Source organism: Rhinoderma darwinii, chromosome 1 (assembly GCF_050947455.1).
Source record: "Rhinoderma darwinii isolate aRhiDar2 chromosome 1, aRhiDar2.hap1, whole genome shotgun sequence".
Classification (NCBI taxonomy): domain Eukaryota; kingdom Metazoa; phylum Chordata; class Amphibia; order Anura; family Rhinodermatidae; genus Rhinoderma; species Rhinoderma darwinii.
The window spans coordinates 556,441,546-556,459,366 of NC_134687.1; the positions used below are offsets into that span (position 1 = coordinate 556,441,546).

Consider the following 17,821-nt stretch of genomic DNA (forward strand, 5'->3'; position numbering starts at 1 on the left):
CCCTGGACAACTTTTTGTGTGTGGGAGCCAAGATGCTTCTTCTTAAGGCCCTTTTACACCGGCCGACACTCGGCCGGTGCAGCGAGCGCCGATCAACGAGACATCGTTGATCGGCGCTCGTTTTCTCCTGTTATACGGAGCTACGTATGGGGAAGAGCAGTCGTTACTCCGATCGCTCGTCCCCATACATTATCATCATGGAGTTGTGCTGCAGACAACAATAATCTTACTTTTATAAAACGATATGATCAGCAAATAATCGAGTGTCTGATCGTTTATCTGCTGATCGTTCCCCTGTTTACACAGGCAATTATCGGCAACGATAATCGTCCTGTGTAAAACCCCCTTAATATTACCTGCGGCAAGAAACGTCCATGCAATTCACAGATTAAGATGGCAAAAGAATCAGGACTTTAGTGTGAAGAGCTATACATAGATTAGTTTTACATGCTTTGATAATGTGTACAATTCAGCAATGACCACTTGTTCGACTATAGCGCTTCTAAAAAAGGTCCCATGCACACGACCGTGCCAGTGATTACGGGCACGGCCAGTCGCTGACGGCCGCCCGCGTTTGTGGGCCAATGCGCCCATATAATGTATGCGAGCACGGTCCGTAAAAAGCAAATATGACGTGGCCTATCTTTTGCGGAGCCTGTTTACGGCACAGCCAGGTTCCTGTAAATATACGGGAAGGTGTCCATGGGCAATAGAAGTGAATGGGTCCGTAATTACCGATTAAATCTATAGTCGTGTGCATGGGGCCTAAGTGTGAAGGAAGCATACGACCCGTCTTTACACGTGATGACTTTCATATTGCACTGAAGTTAAAACTGTAGTCACAACGTAAAAATGTTTGGAGAACATTCAGAACAGTGCGCTCTACTAGTCTACTGGATGGTTTTGCATGTCGACACCCTTTCTAATGGTAGTACATTCAAACGATCATAAAATTCATTTACACAATTTGTTGATACTACGATTAAAATTTTTAGTGCTCCCGAAGATTCACAATCGTGATCTAAACTATCAACTATCTACAGTAGTTGTCAGTCTTTACACATTGAGACGATCGTAATAGACTTTCAGAATCGTTCAAAATTTGATCCTACACATTATCGAAGTGTGTAAAGCCACAGTGCATATTACCAGCATGCTCTCCAACAATAAACTTCCCAATATTTTAAACTTTACAATGATGCTCTGTTACTCCACCAGTGGCTCCTCTTTACAGGCTGACGTAATTACTTGTTGTCCCTATGGACAGAATTGTAAAGGAAATTCTATGAAGATTTTAATTGTCATATTTTGTGATCTGGCAGCTATTTTATGTGCCCCACAAATCTCTTTAATCTCCCCTCCTACTGCACCACGATCTGGCTGAATATCATCAAGAAATATGGCTGTAATATATATAGGAGTTTATTGACCCAGTCAGTTAACAGCACATTTACTCACATAAAGTCATGAGAACAGTCGTCTGGTGAAGGCAAGTACAACGTGATGGCGTCTAGAAGAGGCTGGACACCTTTATTCTTCAAAGCACTGCCACATAGCACTGGGACTGCGGAGCGAGCAAGTGTAATCCTGCGAATGGCGGCGTGTAACTGCACAATACAAAAGCAACTTAGTGTAACGCTTCATATAACTGCCAGGTGTCTCCATCCATTTATTTGAAATCTCCCTAAAATCTAGCGACATATCATACACATGCAGCCAACATCTAGGACGTAGTCATTTTCCTTAGGCAGGGTCATAAAATATGTTTTTTCTAATCAGGACAACCTCATTTAACCCCTTAACGACCGCCAATATGCCTTTTCACAGCAGCCGTTAACGGTACTTCTGTTAGAGCGCCGCCTTTTCACGGCACTCTTGACATAAGCCCGGAACGGGTGTCCTGTGCCGGCTAAAGCGGGTGTCGGGCGGTCTAAAGACCTGCACTAACGGGCGGAATAGATTTCAACATCGATCTCACGCGTTTAACCCCTTAGATGCGGCACTCAGTAGCGAGCGCCGCATCCAAGTGGTTTTGGAGGGAGGGTGCTCCTTCTCTCACCCCTTCGGCACCCTGAAAATTCCAATCGCAGGGTGCCAGTGGCTTCTATGGCAGCCGGGGGCTTAATAAAGGCCCCCGGGTCTGCCTGTAGTGGATGCCTGCTAAGCCATGCCTGAGGCACGACCTAGCAGGTGCCGGTCAGTTTTACACTGACCGGCATAATACACTGCAATACAGAAGTATTGCAGTGTATTATAAAAGCGATCAGAAGATCGCATAGTGAAGTCCCCTAGTGGGACTTAAAATAAAGTTATCAAAAAGTTTAATATAAGTTAATATAAAAATATAAATTGTGTTAATATAAAAAAAATTAATAAATGAAAAACCCACTTTTTTCCTTATAAAATACGTTAATATGAAAAAACAAACAAACACAAAAAAAACATTACACATATTTGGTATCGCCGCGTCCAAAACGACCCCACCTATAAAGAGATTATGTTATTTAACCTGCACAGTGAACGCCGTATAAAATAAAAAACAATGCCAGAATCGCTGTTTTCTGTTCATCCTGCCTTAAAACAAAATTTGATAAAAGGTGATCAAAAAGTCACATGTACTCCAAAATGGTACCAATAGAAACTAGAAGTCGTCCCGCAATAAACAAGCCCTCATACAGCTGCATCGGCGTAAAAAAACAACAAATTATGGCTCTGAAAACAAGGCGACACAAAAACAAATAATTTTGAAAAAGTGTTTTTACTGCGTAAAAGTAGTAAAACATACAAAAGCTATATAAATTTGGTATTGCCACAATCGTAGTGACCCACTGAATAAAGTTATTATGTTATTTATACCACACAGTAAATGGCGTAAATCTTAGATGCAAAATGTATGTGTTTGTTCCATTACCCCCCAAAAAAAGTTAATCAATAAATTATATGTACCCCAAAATGGTGCGAGAGACCTTATACAGCTATGTCGACGCAAAAATAAAAACAAGTTATAGCTCTTGGAATGAGCCGATGGAAAAATGCAAAAAATAGCTTGGTCATTAAAGGTTTAAAATAGGCTGATCATTGAGGGGTTAATATTGCAGCTCGCTGCTGATGAGCAGATTGCTGGGGTACGGCTGCTGAGTCTCCCGCTCTTCTTTAGGCTCAAAGCGGATGGTGACTTTACTGGGGGGGGGGACTGAGGCTGATGGTCTCTTTACTGGGGGGTCATTATACTGTGTGTGTGGGGCTGATAGTCATTACTGTGAGTGGAGGGGCTGATGGTCATTTTACTGTGAGCGGGGGGCTGATGGTCATTATACTGTGAGTGGGGGCTGATGGTCATTATACTGTGAGTTGGGGGCTGATGGTCATTACTGCGAGTGGGAGGCTGATGGTCTTCGAGTGGTTTCCGCCTCTGACCTCCCATTGAAATTAATAGGAGGCAGAGAAAACCTGAGGCGCTCGTTTGGTGCTTTTTTTGTCTGCGGTTTTTGCGTTCGCTTTGTTATGGAATAAATATATGTATAATGTATCTGGGGCCCCAAGGAGTGAAATGTTATAGAGGAGAACATGTGTTACAATAGAATGGGTATTTTAGAAAGGGTAAGAGAAGAAATAGTTTGCAGCTGCTCTGCTGTCTCTTTTGAAATTGCGAACAGATGGCGGTCAATCACTTGACCAACCCCCCTAAGCATAAAAGGAAACCTAAGGGAATACCTTGTGTTCCACCAATGGGAAAGAAGGATGTAAGGATTGAATATACAGATGACTCATATGTTATGGAATGTTCTTTGTTTGTTCTGACGCTATAAAAGCGACCACTACAGTTAAATAAAGTCAGAAGGATTTTTACTTTGAGAAACGTCTCAGTGTATCTGTTGCTTCTCCGAGCTCGCCCCCCCCCCCACCTGATTTGAGCCTGCATGGAGATCAAGGCGTAACGTGACTCAAATTGCGATCACAGAAATTGGCGCCCGAACCAGGGACTTGACCAGAAGGACGGCACCCCACCTAGGGGATCTCCCGGGACTTGAATGGCGACCACCCGGACGAAGGAACGTGCAGACCACTGCTGCAGCAAGGTAAGAAGACTTAATTCTTACAAACTCTGCTCTGCACCTTCCTGTCTGGTAGGTCACCTTCCCGGTAGTACTCCTGAGGGATAGAGGGGCCACATGAGGGTATTTTTAGTGTAAAAATCTGGTCAAGTCTATATGTAATCCTACCCTCAGGATAAAGTGCCTGATCTCCATGGCAGTATTTGTATGAATGTTGTAGGAACCCAGTTTTGTGTCACAAATGCATTTTAGAATAAGGAAATTGTTTTTGGAAAAAAACTTCCGATAATCCGGCAAATTACCAGAAACATGTGTACATGCTTCAGGTGACTACGGGGATTATGATAGGCTAAATTTTAGCCTGAAAATCGAAAATTTTGTGCAATCTGATAATCTGGCAAAATACCGAAAATGTGTGTACAGCATTGAGGTACTTGCGGGGATTATCATGCACTGATTTTCAGCTCAAAATTCCAGAATTTTCTGCAATCCGATAATCCGGCATGTCAAATGAACAGCTTGATTTTACGTTTTCCTTATTATTTGGATCAGGAATATTTGTCATATTACTGTTATGGTGTGGAGGATATCTCCTTGAGTGGTGTTTAAAGTGAATAAGAAGAAAGTAAGCTAGTTATAAAAGGAATTTAATTCTCTGGCCAGAGTAGAAGAAGGTTTAAAAGGGTTTTGAGGGGATAAGTAACTGTAAAATAGGTGAGAAAGGTAGTGTGGGACTTTCCCTAACAGCCAATAGCCATAGTGTTTGTTAGTGAAGATAAAAACTGAGAGAGAAGGGTAAGAGTCCCCTCCATCATAGCAGGGCTATGGGAAACAGTCACGGCAAACGAGAGTTTGAGGTATGGCATATGGGTGAGCAAGCACCTGTTAAAAGGGTGTAAGCTTACTAGGGGATCGTAAATCCAGAAATTCACCTATCAGGAAAACTACCCCCTACATAACTTAGGGTCTGACTATAGGCGACCACTTATAACTAGACAATGGGGAACTGGTGTCCCTATTAAGTACGGAGACTAGAAACTGTCTAAAACAGATGAGAATGGAATTCGTCTGTCAGCTAGAATCTGTAATAAGAGTCAATGGGGAACTTGGTGTTCCTATGACGAGATGAGCACCCACAAGGACTGACAGCCAAACAGGCAGTAGCAGAAAGAGAAGGTAAAAAGGCAACGCAAGGAACGAATCAGTTAATGAAGGCATGTGGAATGGGAAAAGCGGGAAGATTAGATCGGGAAAAATATAGATGATATAATGAGCAGATCCTTTGTGGGATTATTGTTTAGTTGGTTGTAATTTGGCTCAGTTGGATAGTGAATTAGCAAGCACCTGTTAAAATGGTGTAAATTTATTAGGGGATTGTAAATCCAGAACCACACAGAGTCAAATGACAAAGCAGATTGGAGTAGATGGATTGTAGCATCTTTTAGAAAGCAACAAAGAGCCTACAAATGTATGTAATGTTAATACACTGAAGTAAAAGTGCAGGAGGTTGTCAGAGGAAATTCATATTTTATAAAGTAAAGTTTAAAGCAAAGGGAGGTATAGAAGTAGTAGTTGTTTTAATCTTGCAAATGACCTTATAGTAAATTCCCATATGGTATAATTTAGAATCAACTAGTGTGATAAGAGAAGGGGGAGGTGAAGAACAGCTGCTAGTGAGATAAGAAATGTAATCTTGTTCTTGAAATGAATGGACACAACATTAAATGCTGATATAGATATTTTGTATGACTTTGTGTCATATTGTATGTATTAGAAAACAGGACCAGCCGACGCCCGGTAATGGCGTCCGTACCTCATGTTGAGTGTGTCCTCATTGTTGGTGGGAAACCCCCTGCGCACTGTTTCCAATGGGAGAGGCTGCCCCCCCTGCCCCTGATGTGGCCACGCCCGGCCCATCCAAATCAGTATGGAATAATCACCTTGTTAATTTTGTCATTTGTAGTGTTTTTTCTATTTACAGAAGTTCCAGTCTAGTTCACTGATGAAACAACACGTCATCATAATATAGAGATGGTGGCCGACAGATTGTACGGTTAAACATTAACATAGATAATTCCTATACAATGGTGTGATGAATGATTGCAGATATGTATCTTGTTTTGCCGGCATTGAAAGTGTTAAGTTGTGAGAAGTTGTGAGAAGTTGTGAGAAGCTTTGAGTTTGTGACCCTCCTCCCTCCCCTCTAAAGTGTGCTGTGTTTGGGAGGAGGAGGAGGGGGGCTGACTGGGTGCAGTCTGCAGGGCTGATGAGACAAAGGGATCTCAATATGCACTGCTGAGATATATATATATATCAGTAATGTCTACAAACCTAAATACATTTCTTCTCTTTTGCGCAAGCGCTGTTGGTTATAAAAGTTACGATATTTATGTGTTATGATGTGATCAGATTTCATGTGTTTTGATAATTCAGATGTATTAGACTACAGATACTGTGAGACACGGGGGTTTTGAAAATGTATGTGCCCCCACCGTTATACTGTTTATTGGTTTGCAGTAATTAATGTTATCAGAGATAATATTTTCTGTTTTATTGAATAACTAACTACAATTGTTCTATTTTTGATTTCACATAGAAATTATGTCATTGTAAAGATAACATGTTTGTCAGGAAAAAGTCATTTTTGTTTCAGGCTGTTGTACATTACAGGAGGTTAAATTAGTGTTATGTTGAGATGTAGTTTTGAACTCTGCTACATCACTCTCGCAGAGTCCACAAAGGGGGGAAGGGTGAAGGAACTGATTAGGTACAATTTTGGTTTATGTGTAAGAGACCATCCCCCTCCAGCAAAGTTACACAGGAGGCGATGTGACGTCACTCACACGAGTTTTTATGGATTTAGATGAGGGAGAAGGCAAAACAAAACTTGTATATTACTGCTATTCTAACTCAAGTACAACCTAAGCATTTGTCAACTGCAAGACATTTGAGATTAACCTGTGCACTCCTTCTCCCTGAGCAGGTCACACTCCATAGCTGTACTACATTGAACGCAGCTACCTTACTGCCTTTGGAGCAAGGGGGAGAAGACGTAGGTAAAGTATGGTCACAATTTTTGCCTGAAACTGATGAACATGATTGTATGGCCCTTATGGACCAGGAAACAGTGGGGTTCGCACATGTAAAAGATACCCCACTCCAAAACCCAGACCTAATACTCTTTGTGGATGGTTCAAGGTATTGTGTAGAAGGATCTTTTCTTACAGGATATGCAGTAACCACCGAAGATGTAGTCCTAGAAGCAGCCTCCTTACCAGCGTCCCGCTCAGCACAAGAAGCGGAGCTTAAGGCCCTGGCAGCAGCATGCCAACATGCAGAAGGAAAGACAGCAAATATATACACTGACTCTCGATATGCTTTTGGGATTGCACACGATTATGGCCCCATATGGAAGGCTAGACAGTTTTTGACCCCTGCAGGTACACCTGTAAAGAATGCAGACTTTGTAAAATACTTGATGGAGACCCTGATGTTACCCACAGAAGTAGCAGTAGTAAAAATTAAAGCTCACACTAAGGTGAGTTCACCAGAGACAAAAGGGGAAATGCCCTGGCAGACGAAGCGGCAAAGCAAGCATCACAGAAGCTACCCGTGTTAGCAGCCGTATGTCAGATAAAAGATCCAGAGGAAACAAGACCAGCTGTAAGCCCGGAACTACTGCAAAAACTTCAAGGACAAGCAACAAAAGAAGAAAAAGACAAGTGGACGGCCCAAGGAGCAACGCTACGAAAAGATGGCCTCTGGCAGTGCCAGAATAAACTGTGCCTGCCTAAGACAATGTTCCCAATGATGGCCCAGATAACACATGGAGAGACACACCAGTCAAAAACGGCAATGATGGACTTGGTAAACAAGGTGTGGTATGCTCCAGGGTTTAGTGTGATGGCCAGCAGTTTTACACAAGGATGCATGATCTGTGCAACACATAATATTGGAAGAACTGTAAAAGTACCACAGAAGCACACACCCAGACCTATATATCCGTTCCAGAGACTGCAGATAGACTATATTCAACTACCCAAAGCTGGTGCCTATGAGTATGTGCTTGTTTGTATTGATCTCTTTTCAGGATGGCCAGAAGCTTTTCCAATAACCAAAGCTACAGCCGTAGCCACAGCAAAGAAACTGATCAACGAGGTGGTGTGCAGATATGGAGTTCCAGAGGAGATCGAGAGCGACAGAGGAACTCATTTTACGGGTGAAATCATGAACTATGTGTTGTCAGCTCTAGGCATAAGTCAAGCCCTACATACACCATACCATCCACAAAGCAGTGGGAAGGTTGAGAGACTAAATGGGACTCTCAAATTGAAAATCCAAAAAGCAATGGTAGAAACCGGGAAACCATGGACCGAGTGTCTACCATTAGCCTTGTTCTCAGTAAGATACACGCCCACAAAAAGAACAGGTCTCAGCCCATATGAGATCTTATTTGGGTCGGCTCCCAGATTAGGATGTTATTTTCCACAGGTGCTCCAAATGCAGTATGGTAGACTAACAGATTATGTATCAACGCTGAACAAACAATTGACCAAGGTGCATGCACAAGTCTTTGCTTCCATTCCAGGTCCTGATTCAGTTGACGTATAAGCTAGAACCAGGAGATTGGGTCGTTGTCAAAAGACACGTGAGGAAAAGTCTAGACCCAAGATTTGATGGTCCTTTTCAAGTCCTACTCGTTACAAGCACCTCAGTGAAGCTCGAAGGAAAGGCAAGCTGGATTCACGCCAGTCATTGTAAAAAGGTTCTTCAGCCAGAAGAATGAAGATCTTTGCGGTTGTTGCGGCGGTTGTTGCGTGTGCTCTTATACAAAAAGGCAGAACTGCTACTCCTGTACACGTAATCAGTACAGAATCACTGGAATGTTATACTACAAATGTGACTACAACCGAAGGGACTTGGAAAAAAGGACCACATGGAGGGACTGTGTACCTTCACATAGACAAAACAGCCAACATTAGCATACAAGAAGAGACGCCGGGGCTGTTTTGTTGTTATGAACCAGATTTACAGTATCTATAGAAATATACAACCAGTAAAAATAGAAACTAAATGATAAATAAGACTTATGAAAGATGCAACAAGGAGAGGCTCAACTCTACGATTGTAATAAAAGAAACTGATGGGGTGATATTATGTATGAATAATAGCCAAATAAGAAATAGAATATATTTTGTATTCTTGATAACAATTTTAAGAGATAGTTTTAAGCCACATATAACAGTACAAAGTCTGGAAAGAATCGCACACACTTGTAAGAGCGCTGTAACCCAACAGCAGAAAAAGAATGTACACTTCAATATTTCCTTCCCTGAATCCCCCAGCTGTCATAGACAAAGAAGAGAATGGTATGACCCGCTATGAGGAGGGGCAGGAACGGGATTAGGAGTATTGAATGGTATACAGTTAGAAACAGTTATGAACAAATGAAACTCAGTGGGAGACGACACATCTACTGCATTAAGGATAGGTGCCTCATGGTTACCTACTACCTTTGCCATACAACAGAAAGGGTTAGCTATAGATCAACTGTTTCTAAATGTTTTTAATGAAAGTATGCTAACCGAATATAGAACATTACAGAATGTATCAACCTTAGTAAATTGGACAGTATGTACGCTTAAAACGATGTGGCAACAAGAACAGATGAATAATTGTAAGAATAAATAGTTTAGTAGTCATGTTAGGCAATGGACAGACATTCTGCCCGTAGGAGAGAGAAATGATACGTGGTTATTGTTCCAGCCTGAGTATACTGAGTGTTCACCTAAATGGTGCGCAGGAAGACTAATAGCATTCAATGTGAAAAATCCTACTCTATTATGCAAATTTATTGTTATGCCAATGGTAATGATTGATCCGGTGACATTATTAGGACAATATTGGATGCCAGAAATGAAAGGAACACACATAGATTCTCCAAATAAGACAAGGAATATAGATTTGTGCCAGTTAACAGAGCAAGGATATGTATGTAATGAACAGTCAGGGATATATGAACCCTGTCTAATGCAGCACCAGGATAATGTATGCGCACTCACTATAATCCCAGAAGCTAACCTACAGGTTTATATTGAAGTAGGTCCACAGCATGTATGTTTAATAACTAACGACAAGCAGACCCTTAGCCAGTTTAATCTCATAGGATCATTTTCAGGATGTCTATACAATGTGACGCATTTGACTTGGGGGAACCAAACTATAGTGTTCCTGCCTACTTTAGAAGAAATAATGTCCACTGTATGGGTACCTGAACCTTTGCCCTATGGAAATTTTAGTTTGCCACTGGAAGAGTTAAAACAAGTGTTACAAAAGTCTAAAGACGTAAAGAAATTGATAGCAGCCCATAATGTAACTCTAAGTAAAGTGAAAGTATTGGCTACAATAGCAGCTAAGGAAGTAATAAATTTATCGTCAGCAATAAAAGATGCCAGTGCCCATCACTGGTATGACATATTTACAGGATTTTCCCCCACTGCCACTAAGATACTGCATGTGTTATTCCAACCCTTGATATGTTTCATAATATTATTTATATTGCTTACATGTTTTAATTGTTATACATTTTGCAAAATAAGGGAAGCATTCAGTCAGAGGCCTATACATTATGATGAAAGAGTGTTGTGAGATTACCCCACCTACATACCTGTGTGAATCAAGTGAAGAAATGGATCGAAGCCTTGCTATCAGGAGATAGAAGTAGCATTGGAATTTAGGTGTTGGTAAAATCACAAAAGGAGGGATTGTTATGGAATAAATATATGTATAATGTATCTGGGGCCCCAAGGAGTGAAATGTTATAGAGGAGAACATGTGTTACAATAGAATGGGTATTTTAGAAAGGGTAAGAGAAGAAATAGTTTGCAGCTGCTCTGCTGTCTCTTTTGAAATTGCGAACAGATGGCGGTCAATCACTTGACCAACCCCCCTAAGCATAAAAGGAAACCTAAGGGAATACCTTGTGTTCCACCAATGGGAAAGAAGGATGTAAGGATTGAATATACAGATGACTCATATGTTATGGAATGTTCTTTGTTTGTTCTGACGCTATAAAAGCGACCACTACAGTTAAATAAAGTCAGAAGGATTTTTACTTTGAGAAACGTCTCAGTGTATCTGTTGCTTCTCCGAGCTCGCCCCCCCCCCCACCTGATTTGAGCCTGCATGGAGATCAAGGCGTAACGTGACTCAAATTGCGATCACAGCTTCAACGGCTTAAAAAAAACGTGGGCAAAAAACACAGCAAAAAAATAAGTCAAACAATGCTGTCAATTCAAAATCTGCCTCAAAATTCCTAAATGAATTTGGAGGCAGATTTTTAGTTTCTGCCTTACAAAAAAAACGTTGTGTGAACATACCCTAAGAGTGTAGTGCTTGTTTTTAGCCATTTTTTATCGTTTTGTAAACAATTTTTGGTAGGGGTGCCCTGAGAATTTTTTTTTTTTCCTGGGGTGCCTCGAGCCTGAAAAGGTTGGGAAACTCTGCTCTACCCAGACTGACAAAGTCCAATCAGTGATGACAGTGAGAATGTGTAAGGACACACCTCTTTGACAAGGGGAATGGTGACCCCCAGTCGTCAATTTAGTCAAACATTTCTAGGAGGAATAACAGAGGAACAGCACAATTCAGAGTTCTAAGTAAATATGTTCTAGTTATTTTATGGGGAATACACGTTTTTACTAAAATAGACAGGAGAGGTCCTCCTTAAAAGTTCTCTTTGTGCTAGTTGTGAGCTCAACAACTTCTTTTAGTTATGCAGAAACTCTATTATATTTTGGTCATGACCCCACTTGTAATTTTCCTGATTCAGTGTACACTGTTCAGCCTATCGGACATCACAGCCATTTGCCTTGCTTCATTTATCAGAAAGACAAAAAGCAAAAATGTGGCATATGGTTTGTGTTTCTTTGGAAGGAATGCTGGTGGGTGGAGAGATGGGGGAGTTGTATATGAAAAAACTAGAACTTGAAAATTCTAAAGAAAATTCAAATGTAAAAAAAAAGAAAATATATATTTATCTGAAATTGATTTAGTTATGGAAAAATCACTGATTATGGAAAAAATACAGCACAGAAGGATCAGTAGTTGATAAACCAAACACCATAAAAACAACTAGATACAAGTCTCCATTGGACACTCCGTCTATAGCTGTATTTTATATCACTGCTGCTTCAGCGAATTTGCTCTTTTGTTTAAAATTGGCAGAACATTAGTGTTCTGTATTCTTACATCAATGAAAAGTGTTCTTAATAATTCATTGTGTGTAATAAAAATAGCCCTCCCATATACAAGAAATGGCTACCGTACCTTTTCTACAGGTATGAGATTAAAATCCTCGCTGTATTCTTCAAGCATTAGCGAAGCAAATTCATCATCTAAATCTGCAATCTGCAACAAGTGACAATATTTCCAAGGTAAGAGAAACACACACCAACTCAACACCTACAAACATTAAAAAGGATTAGTCACCAAGCCAGATTTCATTACATTAGGGCCTCTATTAGTAGGATTAGTATCAAGGTCATAACAGGCACTGTGACTAGAATGGTCAGACTAAACTTTGCACTATACTTGTATCCCTGCCATTTAAAAGGGGTTTTCCTAACTAAGGCCCCATGCACACGACCGTAGAATTCATCCGCAATTATGGTCCGTAATTATGGACCCATTCATTTCTATGGCCGACGGACACCTTCATGTATATTTACTGGAAGGTGTCCGTGCCGTAAAAACCTTCCATAAAAAAATAAAAAAAATCGGACATGTCCTATTTTATTATTTTACGGCCCAATCTCCCATACTTTATAATGGGAGCACGGCCCGCAATGCGGATGGCTGTCCGCAACTGGTCATGCCCGTGATCACGGACCGTGATTATGGGCACAGTCGTGTGCATGGGGCAAAAGCAATAGAGGACATATTGCTAGGATACGCTATCACTTGCTGATTGCTGGGGGACCCCCTCCAATCGCAAACTCAGGACCCTTTAGCATTTTCTCTGCACAGCGCCGCTTACAACCAAGTGCTTTATAGAGAACAGCCTCATTCAAGTGGACAATGCTGTGCAGAAAGATAATAAAATTGGAAGAGGCTTTGGTACCCCTTAAATCTAGTCATAAGTGAGGGTTGCTGCGGTCTGGTATATTTTAATGATATGGCATCGCTTGCTTAAAGAGACTCTGTCACCACATTATAAGTGGTCTATATTGTACATAATGTGATTGGTGCTGTAATGTAGATGACAGCAGTGTTTTTTATTTAGAAAAACGATTTTTGACGAAGTTACGACCTATTTTAGCTTTATGCTAATGAGTTTCTTAATGGACAACTGGGCGTGTTTTACTATATGACCAAGTGGGCGTTGTGGAGAGAAGTGTATGATGCTGACCAATCAGTGACCATACACTTCTCTCCATTCATTTATACAGCACATAGCGATATAGCTATATCGCTATGTGCAGCCACATAAACACACTATAACGTTACTCAAGTGTCCCGACAGTGAATATACATTACCTCCAGCCAGGACGTGATGTCTATTCAGAATCCTGACACTTCTGTAGCGTCTGTGTGATATTTACAGCAAGGCAAGTGTAATCTCGCGAGATTACGATGTAACCTGTCATTTAAAACGAGATTACGATTGCCTTGCTGTAAATATCACACAGACGCTACCGAAGTGACAGGATTCTGAATACAGATCCCGTCCTGGCTGGAGGTAATGTATTGTAAAGGATCTGCCAGGCACAACTTCTGTGTATACGCCCATAGGTAATCAGTCTGCACCTGAGTCTATGACTCTGAGACTGACTCCAGCTTCCACCACTCAGGATGGCAGGCTTAGGAGTGGGAGAGCCTATCGCAGCCTGGTCAGACGGAGCTAGCTCCCGCCCTCTGTCTATTTATACCTGCCTTTCCGGTTCCTCCTTTGCTTGTGATTCTTCTCGTGTGGTTTCCTGGCCCAGCTACAGCTTCTACTATTTGATCCTGCTCCATACGGACCCTGGCTTTCTGACTACTCTCCTGCTCTGCGTTTGGTACCTCGTGCACTCCTGGTTTGACTCGGCTCGTTCACCACTCTTGTTGCTCACGGTGTTGCCGTGGGCAACTGCCCATTTCCCTTTGCTTGTGTTCCCTTGTCTGTTTGTCTCTTGCACTTACTGAGCGTAGGGACCGCCGCCCAGTTGTACCCTGTCGCCTAGGGCGGGTCGTTGCAAGTAGGCAGGGACATAGTGGCGGGTAGATTAGGGCTCACTTGTCCGTTTCCCTACCCCCGTCATTACATGTATATTTATTGTCAGGACACTGCAGTAACGTTAGTGTTTGTGTATGTGGCTGCACATAGTGATCTAGTAAGATTACTATGTGCTGTGTAAATGAATGGAGAGAAGTGTATGACGCTGATTGGTCACCGTCATACACTTCTCTCCACAACACCCACTTGGTCAAAAAGTAAAACACACCCAGTTGTCCATTAAGAAACCCATTAGCATAAAGCTAAAATAGAAAATAACTCCGTCAAAATTGATAGTTTTTCTAAATAAAAAAACACTGCTGTAATCTACATTACAGCGCCGATCACATTATGTACAAGATAGGCCACTTATACTGTGGCGACAGAGCCTCTTTAAAGAGGCTCTGTCACCAGATTATAAATGGCCTATCTCCTACATAATCTGATCGGCGCTGTAATGTAGTTAACAGCAGTGGTTTTTATTTTGAAAAACGGTCATTTTTGAGCAAGTTATGAGCAATTTTAGATTTATGCTAATTAATTTCTTAAAGACCAACTGGGCGTGTTTTTACTTTTGACCAACTGGGCGTTGTACAGAGAAGTGTATGAGGCTGACCAATCAGTGACCAATCAGCATCATACACTTCTCATTGTTCCAGCCCAGCATGATCCATAGCACAGTGTGATTGTGCAGTGAAAGAAGCTGGGCTGGAACAATGAGGAGTGCATGATGCTGATTGGTCACTGATTGGTCAGCGTCATACACTCCTCTGTACAACGCCCAGTTGGTCAAAAGTAAAAACACGCCCAGTTGGTCTTTAAGAAATTAATTAGCATAAATCTAAAATTGCTCATAACTTGCTCAACAATGATCGTTTTTCAAAATAAAAACCACTGCTGTTATCTACATTACAGCGCCAATCAGATTATGTAGGAGATAGGGAATTTATAATCTGGTGACAGAGCCTCTTTAAGTTTAAAAAGTTCCTTTAATATTTAGAAAGGATCTGTCACGGGGTTGTAAACTTTACGTGTGGAAATTAATATTAATATTGTGTAGTACTCACGCTGTGACGTACTTTCCGAATATTTTCCATAAACTTGTTTTGTCTCTTTCCTGTAATAAATGCAGCATGGACTGCCCCAGTGTCTGAGCTGCCAGAACTCATACACAGAAGGAGACAAAGTGCAGGCTCCTGACTTGCTGAAGATGCTTCTGTATTGTATTTGGGAGTTGAACAGACATTACTTACACTCCATCTCCTTTTCTGTATTACATGAGCAACATGTAGCATGGACACTGGGCAGTACAGGAGAGGCAGAACAAGATTATACAGTTTATTAGGAAATAATAGAGAGTATGCATTTCTATACATAAAAGGAAAAAAACACTTTAAAAAGGGGATCAGGCAGCATATTACAGATGCAGGTCCATACTCCTAGTAGCCTATGTGCTTAACAGGAGCTCTGAAATACACTGGACTCATAGTTATGAGTCCACTGTATTCATTAAGGGAGTGCCCCCCACCCCTCTCCGCGGTGACGGACAGGCGGCTTTGTATGCACATATACACAGTAGCCTGTCAATCACCAACCTGAAAGGGCAGGGCAATGATACTCATGAAAGCAGTGGACTCATAACTATACGAGTCCGGCGCATTCTTTCAGCTGTTCTATTACGCAAACAGCACAAATACATTTTAGGCCATTTCGGCTACTAGGAGTACGGACCTACAGCTGTAATATGTGGTCCTTACATAGTGCAGCATATGCAGGTAACAGATCCACTTTAAATCAGGATATCTATCAGATACCTTACTGAAACAGTGTCCGTGGGTGTTTTTTCACAAACTGAACAGGCCATTGTAAGGGGCACATTCTGACACTTCATGCATAAGTGTCACAAACATCTGCCAGACATCAGCAGAGAGACACACGTCACTTAGCATACGGTGAGCTCCTTTGAAAGGCCCCCTGAGCGAGGGTTTGAGGGCTGTTCAGTGGGTGCAGGAATATCCATGGGCAACATTTTAGTAGATCATCTCAGAACGGCCCTAGTTTTAAGAGGACTCCCATATCATGTCATCCATCTTCTCTCCAGTCTATTTTCTGGCTGACATATTGTATATTTACTTTAAGACTTTACTTGTTCTAATAAAGCATTTCTGGCTTCTTTGGCTGATTGCAGAAGGTCCGGGTCCATTATATCATTCACAGGGTTCCTCTGAAATCTTCTCCCATCATCTTCATTGGATCGGGGGCTCCAGCAGAGGGATTCCATGGTTACTAAATCAATTAGACCCCGAAATGATTTTCCCTCTCCTATAGGAAGCTATACATGCAAAAAAAATAAAACACATAGCAAAGTAAATGATCACATCACAGTCACGGTAACTTCTCTAAAGATCCTACAACTGCAACCTTGTGTGTAGGATCTCACTTATACTGTAATGCTCCCATGCTCTTTTGGCATACATGACCGATTTAATTGGAGTATATTTTTTTTTCTCTTCAATACTGATTAACCCGTTAGTGACCGCCCCATGGTGTTTCTACATCGGTCACTAACGGGCCTTATTCCGATGCAATAGACTTTTTACGGCGCTGCATCGGAATAAGTAAACAGAGCAGGGAGCGGTCAAATCTCCCTGCTCTCAGCTGCCAGAGGTAGCTGAGGGCTGGGAGCTTCCCTGCTCTAACAGGTGAGATCGATATTAGTATCGATCTCACCCGTTTAACCCCTCAGATGCAGCGCTCAATAGCGAGCGCCGCACCGGAGTTGTTTTGGAGAGAGGGAGGGAGCTCCCTCTCATCCCACCGACACCTAGCGATAAGATCGCTGAGTGTCTGTGTCTCCGATGGCAGCCGGGGGCCTAATAAAGGCCAACAGGTCTGCCTGGAGCGAATGCCTGCTAGATCATGCCTCTGGACAGGCATAATACACTGCAACACAGAAGTATTGCAGTGTATTATAAATGCGATCGGATAATCGCATAGTGAAGTCCCCTGGTGGGACTAGTAAAAAAAATGTTAATAAAAAGTGAAAAAAAATAAATGAAAAATCCACTTTTCCCCCTTACAAACTGCTTTATTATTAAAAAAACAAAAGTAAAAAAGTTACACACATTTGGTATCGCCGCATCCATAACGACCCCGACTATAAACATGTGACATAATTTAACCCGCACGGTGAACGTCGTAAAAAATAAAATAAAAATGCAAAAATAGATAAAAAGTGATCAAAAAGTCGCCTCTACTCCAAAATGCTACCGATAAAAACTACAAGTCGTCCCGCAAAAAAAAAAAGCCATCATACAAATGCATCGGCGAAAAAAAAAAAGAAAAAGTTATGGCTCTTCAAATATGGAGACATAAAAACAAATAATTTAGAAAAAAGCGTTTTTACTGTGTAAAAGTAGTAAAACATACAAAAACTATACAAATTTGGTATCGTTGCAATCGCAACAACCCGCTGAATAAAGTTATTGTGTTATTTATACCACACGGTAAA

At 41.4% G+C, this 17,821-nt stretch overlaps 1 protein-coding gene across 2 annotated transcripts in view; it reads right to left on the reverse strand.

Moving 5' to 3' along the window:
* Nucleotides 1–17,821, reverse strand: part of GFM2 (GTP dependent ribosome recycling factor mitochondrial 2) — a 63,260-nt gene that overhangs the window by 18,568 nt on the left and 26,871 nt on the right. For both annotated transcript variants that reach the window (XM_075838269.1, XM_075838278.1), the window contains exons 10-12: nucleotides 16,457–16,642; nucleotides 12,384–12,464; nucleotides 1,459–1,607 (exon numbers count right to left, since the gene is read on the reverse strand). In XM_075838269.1, coding sequence (XP_075694384.1) covers nucleotides 1,459–1,607; nucleotides 12,384–12,464; nucleotides 16,457–16,642 — 416 coding nt within the window. The remainder of the gene's footprint in view (nucleotides 1–1,458; nucleotides 1,608–12,383; nucleotides 12,465–16,456; nucleotides 16,643–17,821) is intronic.